Source organism: Bubalus bubalis, chromosome X, assembly GCF_019923935.1.
Source record: "Bubalus bubalis isolate 160015118507 breed Murrah chromosome X, NDDB_SH_1, whole genome shotgun sequence".
Taxonomy (NCBI): Eukaryota; Metazoa; Chordata; class Mammalia; order Artiodactyla; family Bovidae; genus Bubalus; species Bubalus bubalis.
In genome coordinates this window covers 37,833,718-37,861,271 of record NC_059181.1, presented here as the reverse complement: position 1 = coordinate 37,861,271, position 27,554 = coordinate 37,833,718, and the positions used below count along the sequence as shown (strand labels likewise).

The window sequence follows — 27,554 nt, the reverse complement described above, 5'->3', positions numbered from 1 at the left end:
TACAGACCTAAGGTGTTCACAGTGGATATAAAAAGGAGCCCATGGGAAATACATTTTAGACATAGAACCAGGTGAACTTGTTAATAAATTACACATAGATGTGTAGGCAGGAGGATGGTTGACTGCTTTGAAGGAAAAAAGTTAAAAACTGACTTTGAGATCCCTGTGAGGCATCCAAGCAGACATATCAAGCAGGCTGTTGAAAATGAAAGTGTAACATTCAGAATAGAGATCTGGACAAAGAGATAGAAATTTGGAAACCATCAACATGGAGATGGTATTTATAATTCATGGAAGTTGGTGAAATCACTATAGAGAGTAGAGCAGGAAGAAAAGAGGGCTCAGCATTTTGCCTCGAGACTGTCTGATGTTTAGAGGGTAGGAGAGGGAGGACCAGCAAAGCCACTTTTCTCAACCTTATCAGCCAGTAGGGCAGGAGGAGGAAAATGAGGAGAGAGTAGGGTCACAAATTCAAAGTACTGCTCAAAGCTCAAGAAAAAAGAGTACAAAGAAGCATCCCATGGATCTGGCATCATGGATATTTTTGGTGATCCTGACAAGAGTAGCTCCAGGGAAAGATCAGGACAGAAGGCAGAGTGTTAAAAGTTGAGGCATGAAGGGGAAACGAGGACGTGAAGGGGCGATAAAGTGTGTAGATAGTTCTTTTGCCTATTTTGGTCATGAAGAGGAGCAGAGAAATGGGGCAGCTAGAGGGAGCTAGAGGCAGATGTGGAGGGAGTGGGAAATATGAGAGCGTATTTGTATGCTAATGGACATGAACCAGTAGTTCCAGAGAGACTGGCAGCACATGAAAGAGAGAGTGTAACCAAAGGTGCAAAGCTCTTGAGAAGACAGGAGGGGCTGGCATACAGAACAGTCTTTGTTAAGAGGAAAGACACATCCTACATTTTAACAGGAAAATATAGGTAAAGGTGTACGTTTGTTGGTGAGAAGATAAAACAGATCAGGTCCGATGATTTCTGTTTTCTCTGTTAAGCATAAGGCCAAGACCATGACCTTAAACAATATACTATTTTCTAAACTTCCTCTCTGCCATCTCCAGTCTGTCCTGGTTCATACTTTTCTATGTTAATCTCCTTCTGGTGCTGTTTAGTTCCCATCTGCTCCAGTGTCTTCAGAGGATCCCTAGTCTTTTTTTTTAATAAGTGTAAATTTCCCATGTAACTCCCACCAGCTTTTCCAGCTTCATCTCTCAGTAGCCTTTGTCTTCAAACCATTCATTTAGGTATTGTCTGTGGCTGCTTTCACACTTCAGTGGCAGAGTTTGATTATTAGGACAGAGACCATATGGCCATAAAGCCTAAAATGTTTGCTGTGTGGCCTTTTACAGAAAAAGTTTATTGAGCCCTGATGTTGATCAAACTGAAGCTCTTCATAGTCAGACTGAGTGGAAAACCTATAAAGTCCAGGCAGACTTGAGATTGACACTTGACACCAAAAGAGTCACTGAACCTTAATGTATTCATTTGTGAAATGGGGATATAACACTTACCTCTCTTATTATCATGGAGTTAACCTGACGGTTATAGAAGCCTTTGTTCCAAGCACATGGTGAACTTTCAGGGCAGCTGTTCCACAGCTTCTGTTAGCACTAGACTTATTTTCTTCCCCATTTACCTCCATCCCTACCTCTCAGAATTCTACTCATCCATCATTCCCTGTAACTCCTTAGTGAAAAATTTCCTGATCTCCCACATTTGGATGGGATTTCTCATTCTCCTATATCACATATTTTGTATTCCCGTCTAGACTATAAGTTCATTAAGATTTAGCAGTTACTTAAGTTGATATCCCCTACCTAATACCTCACATGGAATGAAGACACACTGATTATTCGTTCATTGGAATTGAACGAATTTATAAGGGAGAGAGCACTGTGGACTGGCATTTTCAATGAAGACTTCATTAAGGAGCTCCTCTCAAATACGTATATATGTGCTAAATGGGGATATAGTAGTTGAGAAAAATGTAAGGTCAAATGAAGCTTGTAACTTTTCATTATCTGCTTTATGATGTAATAATCTTACGGTTTTCTGTGAAAGTTTCTAGGTCTTTGTACTATTTTTCTGTTGCTACCTAAGCAATGACCCTAAAACTTAAGGCTAAAACAACAAACATTTACTATCTCACACAGTTTTTAAGGGTCAAATATCCAGGACCAGTCTAGCTGAGTGATTCTGGTTCAGGATGTTTCATGCTCCTCTTGCAAGCTCACTCACGTGGCCATTGGCAGGAGGCTGGACTTCTTCATCACATGGGCTTCTCCTTGGGTATACTCATAGCATGGCTTCCCCCAGAGCAAGTGATCCAAGAGAGAGAGAGAGAGAGGACTGAGACATAAGCCACAGTAACATCAAATTGATCTGCTTATTTTATTGGCCATACAGACCAACCTGGTAAAATGTGGAAGGGAACTACACAAGGGTATGCATAGCAGGAGGGTATAAGTTGATGGGCATCTTTTGGGCACTAGCCATCATAGTGCTTGATACCTGGTAGTATTTACCCCAAAGGAATAATGTTTCTCTGTTCATATGAATGAAGCGGTTGTTATCTTATCAGTGTCAGGGTCTTTAAATTTTCAGAAAGATTTTAAATACTGCTATCACTGTGAATGAATTCTGTTCAGTTCCCTTAATATGAGGTTAAAGGACCTTAGAAAGTGAAGGTCACTCAGTTGTGTCCGACTTTTTGCGACCCCATGGACTATATAGCCCATGGAATTCTCCAGGCCGGAATACCAGAGTGGGTAGCCTACCCCTTCTCTAGCAGATCTTCCACACCCAGGAGTCGAACTAGGGTCTCCTGCATTGCAAGTGGATTCTTTACCAACTGACCTGTTAGTAAAATTCTAACTGTACTTTTATATTGCAGAATAATTTCTGTTTATTGTCTAGTTGTCTTTCACTTTTCTGTTGAAATCTGGTTCTATCTTTTCTCTGTTAATCATTCAGATTATTTTCAACATAAAATGACCCAAGAGAAAGATACAGACAGTCTTTCGGCAGAGGATTCAGAAAGCCTTGGAGAAACTGCTGATGTCTTAAATATGGTACTGGTTTTCCTATTTGTGCAATATAGATACAAATTTGAGTTTTAGTTCCTCATGTATTTGTATTTGTATGTCTGTGTATATGGGTACTTCCTAAGCCATTATATACACAGAAAAAAGCTTTTTGTTTTTGTCTTGGTTTCATTTATTATTTTAAACTCAGATTTAGTGAAGTATAGATTAAGTACTGTAAAATTAATTTCAGCCCTCACATTATTATTATGCAATTGAAAATTGATTATATGATTGTCTGAACTGTTTTGTATTAATTTTGTTTATATGTATTTTAAATCAACATATAATGATACATAAATATATAATCATATGTATAAGTATATAATCAGTTATATAGTCTTTATTTTTTTAGAACATATTTTTTTTAATTTATTTCAGACACACATGTTGCACCTGAATTCCAATGAAAAACCAAAATTATCACCAATTCAAAAGCAAAAGGTATGATACAGAGAGTTATTTTCACTATGGTGGGAAGAACAGTTTAAATTGTTTATATTTGTCTTGAAAGATTTCTGGAAAGAACTCAAGAAAGGTAAGTATTCACTTACTTTAGGATTTAAAAGATGGGGATATAATATGTATAGTCTCCATTTGGGCTTATTCTGTTGGTATGTATTTTCTGTGATACAACAAGACTGGCAGAATTTCACAGCTGAAATTTGCTCTTTGGAGTCATTAATAAGTGACAATATCCATACTTTGTTACAGTCAAGGCAAAGGATATTTATTACCATTCTTAAGTGTTGTAAGAGGCTACAGTTGTTTATGAGTGCCTCTCACACTTTGTTTGAGTAGGACTTTGGGTGAGTTACCTTGCTGACCTTACAGGATGGTATTAACTTCTTTTCCAGTTCTAAAGTTTTGTGGTTTTTAGTTAAAATATTTGATAATTGCTTTTACAATGTTTGGAATAGGCTTTAATTTATCAAGGAATTGGTAGCATAAAAACAAGATTAAACATTTGGAAATTAGTCAGAAACCATGCATGAGTGATAGAGACTTTTAATGAATAGCAAATGAATAGAAGAGGAGGGAATATTCTGGTTTTTCACAACCCTGGAGAGATAAAAGCCTGTCCTGAAATTATTTGCATTTTCTGGCTTGAAGGACCAGTGAGGTGAAATGATGAAGGGTTCAGGATTAGAAATATAAATTGGAGAAATGCAAATTGAAGGACAAAGTCTACAGAAAACATTTCATTTATATTTCTAGTACTTTGCCACATTGTTAAACTAAAATTTCTCAAAATCAAAGTCACTGAAATGCAAGAGAATCTGGGTAAATTATAAAAATTTAGTGCCAGTCCTCATTAGTCATAGCTCCCGCATTCCAGGCAGACACTTTAACCTCTGAGCCACCAGGGAAGCCCATCTATATCTTACTGAGAGGTATATTGAGTAACAGCATTCTTTTTGAAAATGAAAGAGCTTTTTTCCTAACACAGTTGTCAAAGCTCAGTGACTAACTGATTTGTTGACTTGACTGTAATTCCAAGCAGACATCTTTTGTGTGTCTTTCCTTCCTCTTAGACTCTGGGCTCTGCCTCTTCTGTGCTGCTTTTTTGTGCTAAGGAAATAAAGGCACATGCATTTAGAAATCATTTCTGGCAGCTGGGCCTCTGTCTGTCTTAGGGCTGTTGAAAGAATTGTGACTTTTTAAAGAAGAGACCGAGAACAAACAGAAAAGGAAAGCACTTTCTTTTAAACTAATATATATTTTATATTTCATATAGTCTTTTTACGTGGAGGCCCTACCAAACCTACTTTAGTGAATAAAAAAGATTTATTATAGTATTTCTATATATTTTTAACTTATGCTGTTTTAATAATGTGTTTAGCAAAAAACGACCTCTTCCTGGGTCTCTTTACAATTTACAATTTATAAAACTTGATTTAGTGAGCTTTTACTATCTAGAGACTCAAATTCATCAACTATTTCAGTCCATTAGCTTATAGAATTTAGATCAACAATTTGATTTGCCTTATTTTGTCCAGCAAGAAATTAATTTCATATTCTTAATATATCATTAAAACCTCAATGGTTCATTATATAAGTTTTTATAGAAGTTTATAAAATTTTAATAAAATTTTATATTTTACTTCAAGTATTTTTCTCATAGTTTTTTATGTATGCAAAGTATTATAATTAAAGAATATAGTAAATAAAAGGAAGAGGGTCAAAAATTTGAAAACTCAAAAGATTTTGTTTAGAAAAGAAAAATATATTCATTATTATGTAGTGTATTGATAAAAACATTTCATTGTAATTTTCAGATTTTTTCTTCTAGAAATAAGGTTTTTCTTATTTCAAGTTTTTTAAAAATTCATATTTTCATTTAGTTTCTTTCATTTTCAGAATTTTGTGGACTCAAAAGACCAATCAAAATGTGACAAAACAATAGGGAAAGTAGAAAAGTGTACATTTTTTAACAGTATTTTTCAAAATCAGTCTGGAAACATATTTAAGAATTGATTCAGATTAAGAAAAGGGGCAGAGAATAAATATTGGTACTGTGAGTAATGGCAAAGTTAAGGCAGGTGGTAAATTTGAAAGTTAAACACAGATTCATATTACTGAATCAAAATTAGATGCTCCACAGACAGAGAATGGCATAAATTATCCCCCTCCAAAAAAAAAAAAAAATCTGAGGAAAATATCTGATAAAATTGGGCATTTTAATTCTCCAAGTGAAATTTATGATAATGGAAAATCTTGGTATTTTGTAATAAATAAGTTAACTTTATCAACTAATAGTAGTATGACGATTACTTCAAAAAATTTACAGAAACAAGAAATAATTGAGAAACCGAAGCAGCATACAACTTATACTGAAAGTGATGATAGTAATGAATATGAAAATGAAGAGATATCCCCAAAAGTGACAGAAGGGAGAGTATATGAGCAACTTTTGGCACAAGGAATGTATGTGATGCCAGTGGCTATGTCTATGGAAACATTTTCAGATGAGGACGTAGGTGATGACTCAGACCAGCAAAGTCCTCAGACCAGCACCAGTGCAGAGGGTTTGCAAAAAGGGACCTTTAGACATGAAAATAAGCATGATGTCTATCCACTTAATACTAAGGAAATAGAAAAGGAAAGTGATGAAGGACAAAGTCAGAAGGATTCAGAAGCAAATGAAATAGTCTCTGAAATGGAAAGTGATCTGGTGAAAATGACAGATCTGAAGGCTATAAGAAAAACTGAAGAGAATAGAAAAAATATTGATACGTTTTTTGATGACTTACCAAATAGATACATGAATATTGAGGATGAAGAAGATAAAGATTTTGTTAAGGAAAGTAAAGGGGACAAGCAAGATATGATCTTTGACAGTGAACAAGCATCTATAGAGGAGGAAGACAGTTATTTGGAAGGTAAAAGTGAAAGTCAGCGAAGTATAGCTGATGGTTTCCAGCAGCCTGAGTCAATAGAATTTAACAGTGTCGAGAAAGAGGATGATGAAGTGGAAATTAATCAAAATGTGTGGTATAGCAGAACATTTATTAAACGAAGACATGAAGAGGCCAGACACAGGCTATCCAGAATCATGGCAAAATATGAGTTTAAGTGTGATCGCTTACCAAGGATCCCAGAGGAACAGGAAGGAGAAGATTCGGAAGGAAGTGGAATAGAGGAGCAAGAGATAGAGGCAAATGAGGAGGAGTGTGGAGAAAAAGAGAAAGAGGAAACAGAGCTCCTGTCAGATGACCTTACAGACAGAGCTGAGGTGAGTGAAGGCAAGGGAAAGCTAGGGGGAGAGGCAGAACATGTGCCTGAAGGTGGAGGTGAGGGAATCAGGAAGGAAAGTAATTCAGGAGTGGAACAGAGAAGTAGAACAGGAAGTGAGGAAGGAGAAGAGGGGGAAGACATGGGAGAGGGAGTAATAGAGAGCCTGAGTAAGGGAGAGAAAGACCTGGAGGAGGAGGAACGACAGCAAAAGGAGAGGGAACAGGGCCACCAAGAGGAAAGAAGCACAGGGAGGAAAGAAGCAGGAGAGAGGGAGCAAGGAGGTGGGGAGGGAGAGGAGGAGGCAGATGAGGAAGAAGGGGAAGAAGAGAAAGACAAGGAGAAAGAAGAAGGGAAAGAGAAAGAAGAGGAGGAAGAGCAGGAGGGGGAGGGGGAGGAGTTAGAAGAGGGGAGATGGCAGGACGGAGAGGAAGGAGAGGGGAAAGGAGATGAAGAGGGGCAGGAAAGAGGGGGAAAGGAGGAAGGAGATAGGGAGGGGCAGGAGGGAGAGGAGGAAGGGGAGGAAGAGGAGGAAGGGGAGGAAGAGGAGGCAGGGGAGGGGAAGGGGCGGGAAGAAGAGGAGAAAGGGGAGGGAGAGGAGGAAGGGGAGGGAGAGGAGGCAGAGGAGGGGAAGGGGTGGGAAGAAGGGGAGGAAGGGGAGGGAGAGGAGGAAGAGGAGGGAGAGGAGGAAGAGGAGGGAGAGGAGGAAGAGGATGGGGAGGGGCAGGAAGGAGAGGAAGAAGAGGAGGAGGAAGGAGATGGGGAGGGAGAGGAGGAAGGGGATGGGGAGGAACAGGAAGCAGAAGGGGGAGAGGTGGAAGGAGATGGAGAGGTAGAGGAGGTAGGGGATGAGGAAAAGGAAGGAGATGGGGGAGAGGAGGAAGGAGATGGGGAGAGAGAAGGAACGGGGGAAGGGGATGAGGAGGAACAGAAAGAGGAGGAAGAGGAAGGGGATGGGGAGGGAGAGGAGGAAGGGGATGGGGAGGGAGAGGAGGAAGGGGATGGGGAGGGAGAGGAGGAAGGGGATGGGGAGGGAGAGGAAGGAGAGGAGGAAGGGGATGGGGAGGGAGAGGAGGAAGGGGATGGGGAGCAGGAAGGAGAGGAAGAAGAGGAGGGGGGAGGGGATGAGGGAGAGGAAGAAGAAGAAGGAGAGGGGGAAGAAGAGTTAGAAGAGGGAGAAGGAGAGGAGGAGGTAGAGGCAGAAGGAGAAGAGGGGGAAGGAGAGGAAGAGGAGGGAGAAGGGGAAGGAGAAGGCGAGAAAGAGGGGGAGGGGCTGGGAGGAGAGGGAGAGGGAGAAGAGGAGGGGGGAGAAAGAGTGGAGGAGGGAGAAGGGGAGAGAGAGAGGGAAGGCATGGAAAGGGAAGAGAAGGAGTGGGTGGTGAGGAAGAAGAAAGAGAAAGAGAATGGGAGAGGAGAGGAGAAGGAAGAAGAAGAGAACGATGAGGAAGAGAAGGGAAAGTGCCAGGAGACAGGCAGTGAAGAAAGTGGAAGGCAGGGAAGAAAGGGTGGGGGAAGGGAATCCAAAGTGAGCAAAATCAGAGGATCTGGGAAATATGACAAAGATAGAACACATCCAAAGAAGTTTACTGCTAACAGGGAGGGAAAGGGGAAAGGGCATGGAGTACAGAGGTTCAAAATACCAGTGCAGTCAAAACAACTTTTAGTAAATGGGCCACCAGGTTCCAAAAAATTTTGGAATAATGTATTACCACATTATTTGGAATTGAAGTAACAGATTTTGAATTTGACCTGATTATGTCCAGCCAAACAATTTTAACATCTTATGCATAATAGGCACTCATTCTATTACATTGATTTTGTGTCATGATTACTTTACATGTGGTACAGTATAAACTCATAAAGATAACTTGAGGCACTGGTAAATTTTGGCTTCTCTTAAACTAATATTTTGGTGTCCCCCCAAATTATAAATATATAGCTAAAAATATCAAAAGGTCATAGCATATAGTTAATATTCTACTTCCTCACTAAAGACAGTGTTAGGAAGGAGTATATTATAAAAGTATTTTGTTTGTGTATATAAGTAAGTCCCTTTAAAAATGGCACAGATCTTTAAGGGTTATAAAAATGTCTAATCTCTTATAACTATTTATGTTAGCATAGTTTTTTTCAGTCTATGACTATAGTTTGCCTACCATATAGAATAATTTTATAAGAATGGGTGTTACTTTAAAGCTAAATGAGGAATTCACATTTTTTTTAAATTTTATTTTATTTTTAAACTTTACAAAATTGTATTAGTTTTGCCAAATATCGAAATGACTCCGCCACAGGTATACATGTGTTCCCCATCCTGAACCCTCCTCCCTCCTCCCTCCCCATACCATCCCTCTGGGTCGTCCCAGTGCACCAGCCCCAAGCATCCAGTATCGTGCATTGAACCTGGACTGGCGACTCGTTTCATATATGATATTATACATGTTTCAATGCCATTCTCCCAAATCTTCCCACCTTCTCCCTCTCCAACAGAGTCCATGAGACTGTTCTATACATCACTGTCTCTTTTGCTGTCTCGTACACAGGGTTATTGTTACCATCTTTCTAAATTCCATATATATGCATTAGTATACTGTATTGGTGTTTTTCTTTCTGGCTTACTTCACTCTGTATAATAGGCTCCAGTTTCATCCACTCATTAGAACTGATTCAAATGTTTTCTTTTTAATGGCTGAGTAATACTCCTTTGTGCTTTTTACCTTTAATGTGTCCCTTTTGCAACAATCTACAAAGTGACAGTTGGGTTCAGAGTTTAGACTCTAATGTCTCTTTTAGTTACTGTTGGGTAAATGACAGAATATATAATGAAATGAAAATGAACATATATTCTAGAAGTATGAAAATCTTTTAAGTGGTTACTGGCCAGGCAAAGCTACTCACTGGGCTTCCGTTCCCTTATCTGTAAAATAGAATGGATTAGATGGTATGATAATGAAAGCCCTTTGTAACTCTTAGATTCTTTCATTCTAACATGTTTGTTATTTGCTTAAGAAAATTTTTAAGGAAGAAAAATCATGTTTTACAATTAATCCAGTTTTCTATAAAATGTTATTTACTCTTAAATTATGATAGCTTTAATATCTTTTGTCTTCTGTAATTCTGTATTTCCATCTCCTATAATTTCTGAGCTTTCACTGTATTGTCAGACCTTCGTTCCCAGTACTGCCATTCCCAATGTCTATTACTTACCTTCAGTGTATTCTTCATTCACTATTCTGTAATTCTCTGTTTGCTGTTTGTCAAAATGTTTCAAGTAAAATAAAAATTAAATGTATACAGTCAGTAGTTGTTTGTGAAAAGAGAAACTTTTAGATATTGAATTTTAGAGAGGCTAGATTTCCACTAGAGTAATTCCATTGTGTATAATGCAGCCAGTTTGTTTCTTCATGGCTTTCCTTTCCCAGCCCCTTCAATATCTTAGACATGATGGATTTCTTATACTTTCCTTTTATCAAGGAGGATTGTGATGGTAGACATCCTGTGAATTTCGTGTAGGTTGAATTGCTTACACATTTGATTTTCCTTGAGGAGAAAGACGAGATAGAAAGTGGAAAAATTCCTAAAGGTAGTTGTAAATCTTCTTTTAGCTGTGAGACCCTCTGGTAGCTTCCACTAACTAACCAAATATGTGGGTTTGGCATTGCAGTGTTTTACCACATTCATTAATGTTAGAATTGAATTAATACCTAGATTAAAATGTATGTGTTGTGTTGATTCTAGTGCCAAGTGTGGTTGCTTTAGAAGTTTAGAAGTAGACTTAGGATTAAATAGGGTGGATGACAGAAGTGGAGCTCATAGAGGAAAAACCTCCAAGGAGAAGAGAAACTCTTCAGCTCAAGTACAGCGGTAAAGGTCTGGCTGTTCATCTTCCACTCAAGAGACAATCAGCCTCAGCACTGAAATGATGCTCTTAAAATATGTCCATCTCAGTATTTGAACCAGTTGAGATAACCATTTGTAAACAGCATTTCTTACCCTTTTCTTTACCTTTCTCTAGCCAAAGACAATGGAGAAGGCAATGGCATCCCACTCCAGTACTCTTGCCTGGAGAATCCCAGGGATGGCGGAACCTGGTGGGCTGCCATCTGTGGGGTCGCAGAGAGTCAGATACAACTGCAGCGACTTAGCAGCAGCAGCCAAAGACAAAAAAATTATGCTCTTTTAGAAGCAGTCATTCATGCAGGCCTAGTGCTCTGGTTAAAAGAGCACTGGCCTAGTCATCTTCAGACCTGAATTAATACTTGGCTAAGTAGATTGGAGTAACTAGTTCCCTCTTTATTGTCCACATCTGCTGGTTGATCAGGCTTTTACTGTACTTGATCAGTGATCATTTCTGAGGCAATATCAGTGATCATTTCTGAGGCAAGTGTGAGTTGTGTATGTAGAATCCATTGAATTACAGTTTCAAATGAGCACTGTGGCAGAAAAATAAGGTAAGATACAAAGGAGGACCACAGAAACATCTGCCGCTGCAGACCGGCAGCACTCCAGGTGAGTGTAATTGAAATGTTCTCTATTATTTCACTCTAGAAATAATTGATTTCTATACTGTATTTCTATTACTGTATACGTGTAGATTAAAAATAAAATGCTACCACAGAGGAAGGTGCTGTAATTCCGTCCTTTCCTTCTTTCCATTGTGAAAGTTAAATGTGATATTATATGCCCAGTACCTGACACATAACTTATATTTGGTGCGTATTATTCAGTCAACAAATATTTACGTACCAAGCACCAAAAAGAGGACAGAAGCTACCCCAAATCAGGTGGATCTCAAGAAGTTAGGGCTGCTCTCAGTTAACCTCCTGTGGCCCTCCAACCTATCAGGGACTTTAGGTAAGTATAGATTCTTGAAGGAACACCAGGGAGAAAGAGTTCCTATAACTCTGCCTGAACTGTTGCTTAACAGTATTTGCTGATACCCCTGTGTTCTTGGGCAGATAGTTTTTTCTGCCCAATGATAAAAATACGATTTGAAGATGAATCTCTAGCTTTCCTCAGTTCAGTTCAGTTCAGTTGCTCAGTCGTGTCCGACTCTTTGCGACCCCATGAATCGCAGAACGCCAGGCCCCCCGTCCATCACCAACTCCCGAAGTTCACTCAGACTCACGTCCATTGAGTCAGTGATGCCATCCAGCCATCTCATCCTCTGTCATCCCCTTCTCCTCCTGCCCCCAATCCCTCCCAGCATCAGAGTCTTTTCCAATGAGTCAGCTCTTCGCATGAGGTGGCCAAAGTACTGGAGTTTCAGCTTTAGTATCATTCCTTCCAAAGAACACCCAGGGCTGATCTCCTTCAGAATCCCTTAATTAATAAGAAGAATGTGGCTTTTATACTCTAAGCCATTTCTACAGATTGAACAGAAAATTTATCAGCATAATAGAGTGCTTCAAGTTTGGCACTTCAGCTGCCACCAAGAAAGACAAGGCAAGGGCTTCCCGGGAGTGATAGTGAAATGGTAAATGAGTCATGAAAAGTAAAGCCTATCCAGGCAAAGAGTGGGCTGGGCGATGGAAGCCAGGAGAGTGTTTCAGTGTGACTGCAGCCTAGAGTAGCATTGGACTAGATAGAGAGGTGTGAGACCTTCTGTGTTTGTAAAAGATGTTAAACAGGAGTAAGGTTGATCACACTTGGGCTTTTGTGGCATTCTTCTGTCAACAGGATGGAGGGTGGAATAGAAAGGGAGAGGACCAGAGTCAGGGATAGCAGTCAGAAGGCAGTTACAGTTGAAGAGGCAGAGACTGAAGCGGGGCTGGACTAGGACAGTAGGATGGAGAGCTGGAAACGTGTCATTACAAGAGATTTAGGGATAGAATTGGAGGGCTTAGAATTGGGTAAAGATATGGAGCTTGGAGGGAGGGAAAAGGCCAAGATTTTCCTGTTTCTGGCTTGGAGAATTGGGAAGAAAGACTGCCAGGCATGGAGGCTGAGAACTGAGGAGCAGGGGCAAATTGAGGAGACTGCCTGGGGCTTTTTCATCCAGGAGATGTTCAATAGACAAATACACATCTGGGTCTGGCACTCAGGGAAGATGCTGAGTATCACCAGCTTATGCATGCAGTTAAAACTGTGGATTTGAATGAGAGGCAGCATTCAGAATGTGAAAAGAAAAGAGAACTGCAGAGAGAATTCAGGGAAACATGAGTAGGTAAGGGCAGGTTGAGAAAGGGAAGTCTGAGAAGGAGCAAGGGTAAGAACACTTTCTAGGGGACAGGGGTCCCCAAAGCCAAGGAAGAAGGAGCAGTGGAGGGCCACAGGGCTGGGGCAGAGCCCACGTTGGATCCAAGAGTGAACTCCAAGAAGTCTGCCTTGCAGAGACATAGAATCAGAACTAGATTTTGAGAAATAAAATAACAAAGAGCTCTGCTGGCATATTTCTCAAGTTAGGAAGGGAGACATGTATTCCAGAGACTTGGAGCTCTGGGGTGAAAAATTCTCAATTTTTATTATTTGCTATTATTATATATGATGATACATAAGAATAGGATATTACTGATGTGAGCTTATCAACAAAAAAGTGTGCAATGCTTTAAATATCAGTAAGGGTTTTTTAAAAACAAACAAAAAAACAACTCTGAGGGCAGCCATTACAGTCTGCAAATTATTTGGGCAGAGTCGGTTCAGAGCATGGGCCTGAGTTCCTGTCCCAGCCCTTACTGATTAGCTGAGTGGACACCTGGAAAAGTTTTTTTTTAACTTTTCTGAGTTTTACTTCCTTCTTTTAGTAAAGGAAGGAGGGTCTTTTAATAGTTAAGTTAGTTAACATGTGGAACATGTTAGAGATACTCAGCAAATGCTAATCTGTATCACTCTAATTATCCTCTCTGATCACATCAGGTTAGGTACAATGCTATCGTCACGAATCTCCAAGTCACTGGCTGATGTGCATGAATATAGCTTCATGTGCCTGTAAACCTTACTTTTATTTAAACACAACATAGGAACCCCTCAAAAATTAGCTTATGGAGGTAGGTCCATGGGAATGAAATAGATTACAATAATGATAACCCTTAACCATGGGGTGGAGTGAAACTCCTGTTACACACCATACATGAGTCAAATGCCGCCCCTCAGCATTTGAACCATGATGAAGGCTGATGGCATTCACATGATTAGCCTCAGCCTAGAATTTAGATATTAGTGCTGTCAGGGGACCAGAGTTCCCTCTGTATCCTAATTTTTTATCAAATAGTTAAAAAATAAGACAAATTACAATATGGATCATGTGTTTGTTTAAGATAAAGAGGAAGATAAATCTTCTAAGGAAAAATAGGGGGAAATACTAGAGTAAAGCTGAGAACAAGAATAAGATTACATTCCTTTTTTCAGGCCTCTTTTCAGAGTCTTACTGTAATGTATTTGCTGCTGAAAATATAGGGTTAGCAATGAAGTAACAGATTGGCACATAGAAAGAAGGGGAAGTTTAGAGATAATGGTGTCATTAGAAGCAAAGAATTGGGAAGTCACAACTGGCAGCCTGTGGGTGAACTCCAGCCTATAGACTTGTTTGGTATACATAGTGATTTTATAAACATTTGAATCAGATGCCAACATTGAAATAGCAGATTTTACATTGAAAACACTTGTTTTGTGGGCTTCGCTTGGAAAACTTGAGTGTCTAAGAGTATCATGCCCGGTGGCAACACAGGCCTATAGCCCAGTGGAGGCCTCCCTGACAGGCCTTCTTCCCTCTCTTGCTCTGGCTGCCAGGCACCTGGCAGAGAATAAAGGATGTGTTACAAGAGAGTAGAACAGAGAATTGTACACTTTAAATGAACTGCTTTCTATTGATAAGATCTGGGACATGGCAAAAAGTGTCCAAGCTTCTTGTTTTGTGACAATCCTCCGTGCACACTTGGGATTCTATCTTACTTTTTATAGAATAGACTTCACAAAATCACTTCTGTTTACATACAGATACTTATGTGCTCATGTTATTTTCTCTGTAAACAGACTTTTTCATCTTGATACAGACCCTCTTAGATAGGTGTTGATAAATGTCATTTTTCCGTTTTATAGACAGACAATAAGTAGGTAGATGCCTTGCTCAGGCCAAGAGAGGTGGAGCAAGGCTTAGAAAACAGTGTTTAGATCTTTGTATTTAGTGCTCTTCCCACTCTCCACTCCAGCCTCAGTTATTTCTAGTGTAGTTAAAACATGCACTTATATGTCAGCTCTTCTTGTCCTAAAAAAAAAAAAATACCTTGAAACTGAGATTTTAAAATATGCACTTTCCCACCTGATGACTTAGGTATAAAGTTCTATGCTGTATTTTATTTTGTTGTTTGGAAAATATTTTCTATCCTCTGTGACACTGAGGCAAGTCATGAATCCAGAATTGTAGAGCAAAATTTTACACATTATAGTCTTTTTTTTAACTTAAAAAACTCTTTTGAAATTAATACATAGGCAAGTATATATCTCATGCATATATAGTTCAATGTATTTTCTACAGACTGTACACACCTATATAGTCAACATCCAGAACAAGGAAAAGCACAGTGTCAGCTCCCTAGGAGCGCCTCTTCAATCCCCTCCCATCCGCCACCCCCTCCAGGGTGACCACTTGGCCAACTTACGATTGCAATCTCTAGTTTTTAAAGCATACAATATATTCATTTCTTAAGGAAACTGAAACCTTTTGAGAAACATTTGGTTTCTTAGTATTTCCCCTAAGAAATGTAAAAGCTATTGCCCTGGTCTAGACCAAAGACTGCAGAGACGGCAATGGCACCCCACTCCAGTACTCTTGCCTGGAAAATCCCATGGATGGAGGAGCCTGGTAGGCTGCAGTCCATGGGGTCGCTAAGAATCGGACACGACTGTGCGACTTCACTTTCATTTTTCACTTTCATGGCTTTGGAGAAGGAGATAGCAACCCACTCCAGTGTACTTGCCTGGAGAATCCCAGGGACCGGGGAACCTGGTGGGCTGCCGTCCATGGGGTCGCACAGAGTCCAACACGACTAAAGCGACTTAGCAGCAGCAGCAGCAGCAGACCAAAGACTGCAGGTCCCCTCGCTGTGTCTGACCAATGAAACAAGGGTTCTTTTGTGGGAGCCAGGCCCAGTCACTTCTTCACTGGGGTCCTAGCACAAAGATGATTTCCCGTGATCACTCCAGAATACATCTTTACATCTAATGTGGTTCTGGTGACAAGAATGTATTTAAACTTTATCCTTTCTTTTTATAAAATGACAGTATTCTGCCAATCTCTCCTAAATTGTTTCAGTTTGAAGGTAAGTGCTGTATGTGACTTAAAGTAGTTGTCCAGATATGTATAGATTAATTTTAAACGTGCTTAATTAAGTGCAAAGTGCTACAATTGATGTGATTTCAATTGCAAATTCATTTTCTAAGAGCTTTCTCAAACTTAGAAAATGATATAGTTCCAACAGTTCTTCATGTAGATTTACATAAAGTTAATGAGTAAAATTGTATTGGGTTGGCCCAAAAGTTCTTTTGGTTTTTAAGGTATAAATAAAAGACACATTTTTCATTTTCACCAAGAACTTTACTGAAAAATGTGTTCACCGATTTGTTCCACTATCTTCTTCCGTTTTCCAGGCAACTTAATAATTCCATCTTCCCCAAATTTTGTATCTTTTTGAGCAAAAAACTGTTCTAAGTGCCTTTTATAGTTTTTCAGGGAATTGAAATTTTTCCATTAAGAGAATTTTGTAAAGACCAAAAGGGCATCTGAAGGTGCAATGTCTGGTGAATACAGTGGATGAATCAGAACTTCCCAGCCAAGCTGAACAGTTTTGTGTGGTAATCAAAGAAATATGTGGTCTTGCATTATCCTCACAGAAGATGATGTGTTCTCTGTTGACTGATTCCAGACACTGTTCGTAGAGTACTGCTTTCAGTTGGTCTAATTGAGAGCAGTGCTTGTTGGAATTAATCATTTGGTTTTCCAGAAGGAGCTCATAATAGAGGACTCCCTTCCAGTCCCACCACATACACAACATCACTTTCTTTGGATGAAAATCAGCCTTTGGTGTGGTTAGTGGTCTCTTCCATTCCACATTATCATACAGTATCCACTTTTAATTGCTTACAATTTGTTTTAAAAATGGAATGCTTTTGTTTTTCATTGAGAATTGGATGCAGAAATACAGTCAAGAAGGTTTTTTTTTTCCACTCATGTGCAACCCAAACATCGAAGTGATGAACATAACCAAATGGGTGCAAGTGATTTTCAACATTTGATTTGATTATTTTGAGTATGTCAGCTATCTCTCTAATGGTATAACATTGATTGTTTTCAATGTTTCGATTTGATCACTATCGACTTCAGCTGGTCTGCCTGACTGGGGAGCATCATCCAGCAAGAAATCTCTAGCATGAAACTTCGGAAACCACTTTTGACACACTCAATCAATCACTTCTCCATACACTTCTCCATACCTTCTCCATACACTGCACAAATCTTTTTTTTTTTTTTTTTACATTTTTGTTGTATTTTTACCTTTCTTGAAATAATACAGCATAATATGTTGCTTTTTCCTTCCATCTTCAATATCAAAATGGCTACACAAAAATTCACCAATTTTGATAAGTTTTTAATGTGTGATATGACAGCCATCACAATACAATCTAACAAAATTGTTTTGAATGAAGTTAAAGACAACTAAATGCTACTAGAGCCATCTTATGGGGGGAGAAAAAAGAACCTTTTGGCCAACCCAATAGTTTATTATAAAAAAAAAGCAAGATGTCTTGCTTCTAAAATCAGGTAAAGCTCCATGTTTCTTTTCATAATAGCATGATATCCTATGGCTACATTAATACCTTAGTAGACTAGCACAGTTACAATTGACCCAGCTCCTAGATTATCCAAACTGTCCAAGAAATGAGGACTTTGATGGGATAGAGCTAACTGCCCCTCCCTCTGGGAGATAAGTGGGCAGAGTCTGAAGTTCTCTGTCTCAAGAGCTCTGTTCCTTTCTAGTTGGCCTTCAGATAATGTACATTTATAAATACATCTACTTATCAGACCTAAGTCTTAACTCTAGTAATCTTGTTTCCCATTCTCTTCCAAGGTGAAGTGATCTCTGATTATTTTATTTACTGTCACGTGCATTTGGCTAGCCATAATATGTAAGTCACTTAGAGGGAAAAGCATGCAGAAGAAAAAGAAAGCTTTAGGGAGTCCTTGGTAAGGGGTAGCTACCTTGTCATGAACCCTACCCAACCTAAACATGTAGCACATCCTTCAGTGTAACTCTCTACCCTGTTGCCTTCTCCTGTATTCCCCTCCTGACTGCACTACCTCATGACCTTGATTAACCGAAATTAAGGCCTCCCACAGTAACTTCTGAAACTCTTTCTTACAATCTCAAGGCTTCACTTCTGGATTCTTGTCCTCAGTGGGAGTGCTATCAGGCCATCCCCTTAGTGCTACTGGCCTGAGGATGCCACTTACATGTGTTACTGAGGTGTGAAATACATTCTTTCCCTAGCTTGAACTCTCACAATTTATACTTTTTTCCAGGAAAAAAAAAAGGTGAGTTAATTATTAGAGACATTCTTTTCTAACCACCCAATAAAGATTCTGTTGGGTATCAGGCTTCTCCTTAGCCAAATAGCCACTAGGAAGGTGACCATGAGCTGCTAGTTACAGTGTTGAAGGGATATAAAGGACCTATATGGTCTCAGGAAAATATGGCTAAGGTGAACTTTGTAAAAACATTCTTCAAAGGAGTGAATGGCACAGATTACTTACCGTGTCACCTGTTTTAGGGGCCATTGTGCCTTTAGTGAAGTGCATAAATGAAAAGCGTAGGTAAAAATGTCCAATAAAGACTCCAGTCTCTTAATGACAATAAATAAGCAGCTTCCCACCCAAAACATGAAATGGCAAAAAATATATAATCAATATAGAATAAGGGGTAAAACTAATTTTCTGCCTTTAACGAGCATTACATGATTTATTATCAGTCTACCAAATCCATAAACAGGCTATTTTATAATTTAGATTAACTGGACAGGAGCCAGATGGACAAAGTTCTGCCTCTGTTTGGTTTTCCATCTGCTTCAAATAGCCAAGAGCAAACCACTTAAACTGCCTATGTCCCTTTATCTTTTTCCCAGAATGTAAGTAATTATAGTTACCTCTCTCTTGGATACTGGTGAATTGTACTTCTAAAGTGATTTTAAATCCCTATGTTTTGGGAAATGAACATAGTATATACATATGATTATGTTATGCTACAGTAGCTAGAAAGCTTTTGAACTTCTCTAATATTTAAAAGCATTCTTTTGAGACAGCCCAGAAAGCATTTTGTTTTTCTATTTTAACCTTACCATAGGTGCAGAAAAGAACTTGGGAACCCTAGTCATTGAAAATGTTGAACTAGAGTAACTAACATGTATAAAATCCTTGGTAATATAGTAATTTAATATGGGGCATGGATTATTCAGTATTTTACTTCTTTGACTTTCATATTTGAATTCATAGTCTGTGTGTTCTTTGAAATGGTATAAATTATTTATGACAGCAATATCACATCTCTTATTTTTTTTAAAAAAGAAAAGTTTAACTCTTCCTTGATTATCAATTTTGTCACAGGATCATGAACTTTTCAAAAATGAAGACCTGGCTGAGGAAACGGACAAATATACAGAAGGCAAGAAGGAAGATGCAGGAGACAATAAGAGTATTACTAAAGACGATCACAGTGACACTCACAACTCTGTTAAAAAGGTATTGACAGCCATTAAAAATGTATGATGATATGTGCTTAAATCCTGAGATCCTGCTCAAGAAAAAGCTTATAGGTCTCCTGGTCTCTGCAGAGGGCAGATTCCAACTTCCATGGAGAACAGAAATACTTCTGTGAATGAGTTTGTTCATATGCTGTAGGACAAAACAGGCAGATTTATGAATCAGGCACCCTTTTTTTCCCTCTGGCATTCTTTCCACACTTCTTGGTAGCATTCTGTTCTTCAGATGAGTGCAAGTAAATTAATATGGGCCAGTATAGTACACTTTTGAGAAATTAACCAAGAGATTCAGCACCAGGTCCTTGAAATGATAAAATTACAACATTAGCAGCCCAGTACTAGTGGCAGAAAAGGGATGTGTATGTGCACACATACATGTGTATTTTTACATGGCCACGGACAAGTGAAAGTTGTTCACAGCAGTGTTTGAGGTTGTGATTGATTCTGCACAGATGTGGTCTGGGAGAAAGTATTTATAGGAGGAATGGGAGGAGGCCTCCGTGAGGAAAAGAAAGTAATCCTGAAAGTGGAGCTAGAGATGCCAAAACAATCTCTTCCAATTGGCAGATTTCCCCTAGTGACCCTGCTAGGAGACAGGTGGTAGGTTTGAAATCATTCATTTTCTAGCACTACTCTGGATTCATTTCAGAGGTATGGAATTCAGAAACCCAAACCAAATGATACTGTATTGATTCATTTTCATTTCATTTTTTTGATCAATTCCAAAGAGCTCTAAGTTAATCATGCCATCTCATGAATGAAACACTCTTCTCTCTTTATTTAAATTGATTCCCTTTGAGCCCCACATTCCCTTTTTCCTTAACATAGACAACCATTAAAACATGCTTTCCTTTTATTTGCATATGTACTTGTAAAACATATATTGTTTTGTATGTATGTATTTTTAACTTACGAAATGGTATTGTGCTCTAGAGGTCATTCTCTCCCTTACTTCCTTCTTTTTCCAAGACTCCTTTCACTGAGGGAAAAATACATTTTAGCAGTTGTTGTTTTCTTTCAGAATAAGGGGAAAATTCTGTTTTATAAGGAATATTTATGAGTTCCAGCTATGGTGGTCCCTGAAATTATTTAGCATAGAATTCATTAAACTCCAATTTGACATTATAAAATGTTGAGCTAATTCATATACCAATCAATGTTCCTGAATCTTCTTTGAGTAGAATTCTTGAATATACAGTTCTAGTTAATCATACAGTTTTATGCTAGCGAAGGATATTAGCAATTATCTAAGGTAAGAGTCCAGCAAAGAGAAGTAATTGTCACACGTTTATGTTATTAGCTAGAGACCGACTCTAGAACTCTGCTTAAAACCAAAACTAGGTTTTATAGCCCAGCACAAATATGTTTTTTATTGTATTATTTCTTTATTGTTTATAGGATGAAAAAGTCAACCGAGAAGAACAAGCCATTCATGAATACAATGAAAATCCAAAAGGTGTGAGCATATTTGACTTCGAAAGTATACTTTTAAAAAGGCTAGATATATAGCATACTACGTTCATATGTACCTACAGATATATATATACTGTGCTGTGTAACTAAGCACATAGCTTACACACGTGTATTCTATTGTATACTTTTTATTGTCACATGACCCTCATAAGCTGTGAAATATGTGGCACAGTATTATGTGTTCTCATTGATCACCACCATAGCTTCTTTACATGAAAATATTCCCATTGCTCATGGCTGCTCATGTGTCAGCGTTAAGTGATTTAGAACAGCCTATTTACAACTTGTTTTTTTCAGTCAGTACTATGAAGTTGGGCATTTGTCCCAGATCCCCATTTATATGTCTGGTGAGCACTGCCAGACCCTGTCACCAATGTCCATGCTGGCCTAGAGCCACAGCAGGCCATCCAGTTATTTCCCCCAGAGCCTAGACCTGAGCCTTTGATGGTACCACAGGCGTTTCAGAGGAATCTTTTCCCAAGCCTTGCTGCTGGTGTCAGAGAACAGGTGCCGCAGAACAGAAGAGACTGTGACTGCCCTTGAGACCTGCAGTTTCTACACCCAAACCATTGGTGTTTTTGCTCTATGAGCCCTATATTATTTTCCACACCATAACATCACAGTGTGCTTTTGCTGCAATGTCATTACAAATAACTCTCTATAGTAGTGCATATCTCATCTGAATTTAAGCAAAAGAAAGAATAGTTCCCCTAATACTTTTTTCCTTCTAACTTCTGCAGAAAGATAGTAAGTTTTAGAATATTTTAAGCAAAATGTTAAAATATTTGTCATTGCTAAGTATTCTACACCCTATAACCTAGTATGTTAAAAAGAAATTAAAGATTTAGGCTGTTGATCATATAAAATTAGAAGGATGCACATGCTTCATGAGTATACTTGCAAGATCATTATTCAGCTATATAACATATGGATTAATTTGAAACACCAAAAAATATAACATGTCCATTTGGGTACAGATAATTTCATTACAACTAAGTTTATTATTTTAAAAGGTACTTTATATTTTACTTTATATTTTCCCTAACATTTACAGTTGTCAATGGCAACCCACTCCAGTACTCTTGCCTGGAAAATCCCATGGACAGAGGAGCCTGGTAGGCTTCAGTCCATGGGGTCGCGAAGAGTCAGACACAACTGAGCGACTTCACTTTTACTTTTCACCTTCATGCACTGGAGAAGGAACTGGCAACCCACTCGAGTGTTCTTGCCTGGAGAATCCCAGGGACGGCAGAGCATGGTGGGCTGCCATCTATGGGGTCGCACAGAGTTGGACACGACTGAAGTGACTTAGCAGCAGCAGCATCTAAACATTTATAGCATTGGTTGGGGCTTCCCTGGTGGCTCAGAGGTTAAAGCATCTGCCTCCAATGCAGGAGACCTGGGTTCGATCTCTGGGTCAGGAAGATCCCCTGGAGAAGGAAATGGTAACCCACTCCAGTATTCTTGTCTGGAAAATCCCATGGACGGAGAAGCCTGGTAGGCTACAGTCCATGGGGTCGCAAAGAGTCAGACACGACTGAGCGACTTCACTTTCACTTTGCTATATTTGGGTACTGATCATCTAAACATTTATAGCATTCGTTAGGTCATTCTGATAATTTTGCCTTAACTTTTCAAGAAATACGCAGTTGTCCACTACTCTTTAGTATTATCCCATAATTCATGGTTGATAGTGTTTCACAGAAAGCAGCAGGACTTTTCTTTTTTTCATTAGTTAGAAAAAAATATTTCATAATATATCCTATCATAGGAAATATGTGTGATCGTGCAAAGAGTAGTTCTTCAGAAATCCTGGAAAATAATGAATCAACACCAACTAAAGACATAAAAAAATCGAAGGTAAGTGAAATGAATTTTTCATTTAGTGTTAAGGCCAAAGTATTGAATTGCTTCTTCTACTTTTATATAATGATCCGCATAATTTAACTCCCTTAATATGAGTTTTGGTGGCCCAAGAACATGTGATAAATTCCAGGTGATGTTTTACGTTTTTAACGTGCCTATTTACTTATTGGACATTATGATTCAAGATTATGATTCAAGTTGCTCTTCCAAAATGTAATAGCATGTTCCTTTCAATCATCCCATGCATACTGATTTGTCATACAGGAAAAGATACATTAAAGAACTCTATTGCTTAATTATAAGAGTATACTTGGAGAAGGAAATGGCAACCCACTCCAGTGTTCTTGCCTGGAGAATCCCAGGGCTGGGGGAGCCTGGTGGGCTGCTGTCTATGGGGTCACACAGAGCCGGACACAACTGAAGTGACTTAGCAGTAGCATACTATCCTGAGAGTCTAGAAGAGAGTAAGGCTAAATAAGAAAAGAAATAGGATGGATAAAAAAAATTGATGATTGTGCTTAGAAGACAACATGCTACTTCAGTGTCTCCTGACTGATACTTGTTGTGGAGTTTTTACAAGTCTGATAGATAACATTTCTTCTTCTTGGAAGTAAATTAGCCTTTCCACTTGAAGAAGAACTTGATTTAATCATGAGACCACATTTCCAGGTATAAGTGTTAGAAGGAAACATGGAAGACAAGAAAAATGAAAAGCTTTGTTAAATTCTTATTCAACCTTAGGTCTCAGCTTAAATGTCATTTCCACAGAGGCCTTTTGTGACCAACAGCACTTATATAAATTATGTCTCATTATTATTCTCTAACATAGTACCCTTTTTCTTATACTTCTTAGTGTTTGTCACAGTTTGCAATTACATAGTCATTTGTATGTTTGTTTACTTTATGTCTCTATCTCCCCACTGGCCTTCAGCTCCATGGGGACAGAAACCATTTTCTATTTTGCTTTCTAGTGGCATACATCACAGTTCCTGGTATATGACAAATACTTAGTAAATATTTTTGGTTGACAATGAATTGTAAAACGTAAGGGGGTAAGAAAGAGGAAAGAATGAAGGTAAAGCCAGGAGCCATCCTTAGGGTAGTAAACAGTTGTCTTTTGCCATCTTTGTGGGTAATATGGCACTCTGAAATTTCTTTCAGAATTACTTCACAAATGTCAACAGTTATTTTAGCCCAAATATCCATATTGTTATCTTTTACTAAAAATTTCTTCATGACCATTTTTATCTTTCTAAAAGTATCTTATAAGTTTGGATTACTGTACCTAAAGATGTCTTTGACCTGGCTCAAAGGACACTTCAGAATTATTATCCTTTTTAGAATCATAATGAGCATCGCTAGAACATTTCATCAGGATTTAGGGACTTTCTAGATTTTCTGTCTAGTAGAACAGAACATTTAACAGATACTCCACCACTACACTTTGTAGCTTTCCTGTGAAAACTTTTTTCAATTATAAAGAGCTCAGGGAGAGAGTCTGGCAAAGAAAATCAGATATGAGGGAGAAGGATGAAAAGTAAAGGAGTCAGGAGACATGAGAACCCAAGGAGAGGAAACGTGAAACAAAGCAGCAGCAAAAAAAAAAATAAACGAAACACACCTCTGACCAAATGAAAATGCTTATTCTAGAATACATGGTCGAGTTTAGGGAACGTTTCAGGCTCTCCAGTCTTCAGCATTGTCGATAGATGGTAGCATTTGAATACACGGGACAGGGGAGGCCTGAGCCAGAGAAGGAACACGGTGTGGCAGGCACCTGTAACAGCAGGCCAAGTGGGGAGCCCTGCCAGCCCACACGACAAAGGTGAGGCCAGGCCGGGATACAGAGTGCCAGGCTGACGAATTCAGTCTCAGACTTGATTCTGCTTAATTTCTCATTTATACCTAATGGAAAAATATAATTCAGTAAGTATACATGACCTTGGTTAAAGAAAAGAAACAAAAAGTAATGAAAATTATATTTTTAAAAGTCAAGCAGTAATAAATATACTTCGAACTTAAAGAATAGGTTGTTATTCTATATATTTTAAAAAGTTAATAGATGATTTGGATGAGATTTTTTTGCCAATCCTTCCCACATGATATATTTTAATTTACAATGTCTCTAACCTATTTATACCATCTAAGCCAAACAAATCAAGCTGTTTTTAAAACTTGGGAAATAAATGATGCATTAACTCATATCAAAATAATTATGTGTTTGAAATTTTACACCCCTTCCCTTAATTAGACAGCCACTCCAAAGATAATCTAAAAAACAAGAAAAGAACTAATTACACTCTTGGTGTCTGCAAGACAGAATTCACCATTGAATTTTGTTTTGATGATTTTAAATGTTTTGAATAGCCAGGTTAGGACCCATGATTTTAATTGGTGCCAGAGATTTTTGATGATTGTTATATCTGGAAATTGCCAGATACTGCTTTTCCAAACTGTAGCAAATTTGGATGCACAGTTAGCCACTAAGAAAAATGTGTTATTGGCTTAATTTCCACCTAAGTAAGCTAATGAAAAAAGCAGGAAGCTTCTTAGCCATTAATAATAATTCCTTCCCATCAGAAATTAGTTTATTTATGTATTTATTTAGCATATATTTACTGGAAGCCTCTTATGTGCCAGGCACAAGGCTGAAAGCTGCAGATATACAGAGGTTAAAAAACCACTGCTGTCCCTCAGAAACTAGCTAGAACATGGCAGATTCCTGGAAAATTCCCCATACCAGTGCACAGTCAATTGATTTCTTATTAATTGTCATGACCATAAATACAAGAAGCTGAGATGAGAATTTCTCCACCAAAAATCATGTATGTGGGGTCTTACCTTTCCTGATGGCTTCCTTTTCTCTGATACTATGCTTTATTCACCATGGCAGCACAACTCAGCACGTTTGCCCCAAGTACACAGCTTTACTGTGTTGTGAAGAAAATCTTAGGTCAATTACACTTATAGTTTCCTGCTGCTATCAGTTTTCTCGGAGAAGGCAATGGCACCCCACTCCAGTACTCTTGCCTGGAAAATCCCATGGACTGAGGAGCCTGGTAAGCTGCAGTCCATGCTAAGGGTCAGACACGACTGAGCGACTTCACTTTCACTTTTCACTTTCATGCATTGGAGAAGGAAATGGCAACCCACTCCAGTGTTCTTGCCTGGAGAATCCCAGGGACGGGGGAGCCTGGTGGGCTGCTGTCTATGGGGTCGCACAGAGTCAGACACGACTGAAGTGACTTAGCAGCAGTAGCATCAGTTTTCTCAGGCTTAATACATGAGAGGATCTCTTTCATACCCACCCAATAATTACTCCCCTGCTTTTTAAAAATAGCTTTATTTAGATATAATTGACCTAAAATAAACTGTGCATTCTTGAAGTATGTAGTATGATTAATTTTAACATAATATACACCCGTGAAAGCATAATCACAATCAAGAGTGTGAACAGTGCCATTATGAGCAGACGGTTCTTTGTGCCTCTTTGTAATCTCTGTCTACACCCCACATCCCCTTGCCATACTCAGCAAATCACTGGTAACTGTTTTGAGATTCGTCCATGCATGTATCATAGTTCATTCCTTTATATTGCTGAGTGGTGTTCCATTTTGAGTTAATTTCTTATTGTGGTAAAGGTATGGATTGAAGTTCTATTTTTTTTTTTTTGCATATGGACAATTATTCTAGCATCATCTGTTGAAAAAAAGAAGCCTCTCCCTTCTCTACTGAATTGCCTTCATACCTTTTTCAGAAAGCAATTGATTTTTTATGTATGAACCATTTTCTAGACTCTGTATTCTGTTCCTTTGATCTGTTTATCTTGTGCCAGTACCACACTGTCTGGATGACTATAGCTTTAATGTAAGTCTTGAAATCAGAAAGTTAATCCTCCAATTTTGCGCCTTTTCAGACATATTTCGGCTATTCTAGACCTTTTGTACTTAAGCATGTGAATTTTTACAATCAGTTTGTCAATGACTGAAAAAAAAAATGCCTGCTGAGATTTTGATTTGAAATTGTTTTTGAATCTATAGATAAATTTGGGGAGAATTAATATTTCAACAATATTAAGTCTCCTAATTAATGAACATGACATTCCTCTTATTGATGTCTTTTCAAATTTCCTTTTGCAATATTTTGTTAAATCTTTCTTAACATGGAAGTTGAGGTCACTGATTTGAGACCTTTCTTCTTTTTTCTTTTTGGCTTTTTGTGCTGTAAAGTTCCCCTGAAGTACTTGATATGTTGTGTTTTCATTTTTATCCAGTTCAAAATACTTTCTGAGTTCCCTTTTGATTTATTCTTTGACTCATGGGTTATTTAATTTCTATGTATTTAGGAATTTTTCTGGGCTTCCCAGGTGGTGCTAGTGGTAAAGAACCTTCCTGCTAATGCAGGAGGCGTAAGAGATTCAGGTTCAGTCCCTGGGTGGAGAAGATCCCGTGAAGGAGGAAATGGCAATGCACTCCAGTGTTCTTGAGTGGAGAATCCCATGGACCAAGGAGCCTGGTGGGCTATAGTCCATGGGATCACAAAGAGTTAGACACGACTGAAGTGTCTTAGCAAGGCAAGGGATTTTTCTAGTCATCTTTTTGTCATTAATTTCTAATGACATTGTGGCTGGAGAAATACTTAGTATGAA

At 38.6% G+C, this 27,554-nt stretch overlaps 1 protein-coding gene across 6 annotated transcripts in view; it reads left to right on the top strand.

Annotated features, from left to right (window-relative positions):
- The window catches only part of RPGR (retinitis pigmentosa GTPase regulator), a 69,967-nt gene that overhangs the window by 27,683 nt on the left and 14,730 nt on the right, over positions 1-27,554 (top strand). For 4 of the 6 annotated variants that reach the window (XM_006072314.4, XM_006072312.4, XM_044937438.2 and 1 more), the window contains 6 exons: positions 2,976-3,073; positions 3,467-3,529; positions 5,877-6,821; positions 19,413-19,547; positions 20,966-21,023; positions 22,812-22,900. In XM_006072314.4, the coding sequence (XP_006072376.4) occupies positions 2,976-3,073; positions 3,467-3,529; positions 5,877-6,821; positions 19,413-19,547; positions 20,966-21,023; positions 22,812-22,900 (1,388 nt within the window). The remainder of the gene's footprint in view (positions 1-2,975; positions 3,074-3,466; positions 3,530-5,876; positions 6,822-19,412; positions 19,548-20,965; positions 21,024-22,811; positions 22,901-27,554) is intronic. The other 2 variants (XM_025277229.2, XM_006072315.4) reach the window with 2 other exon arrangements.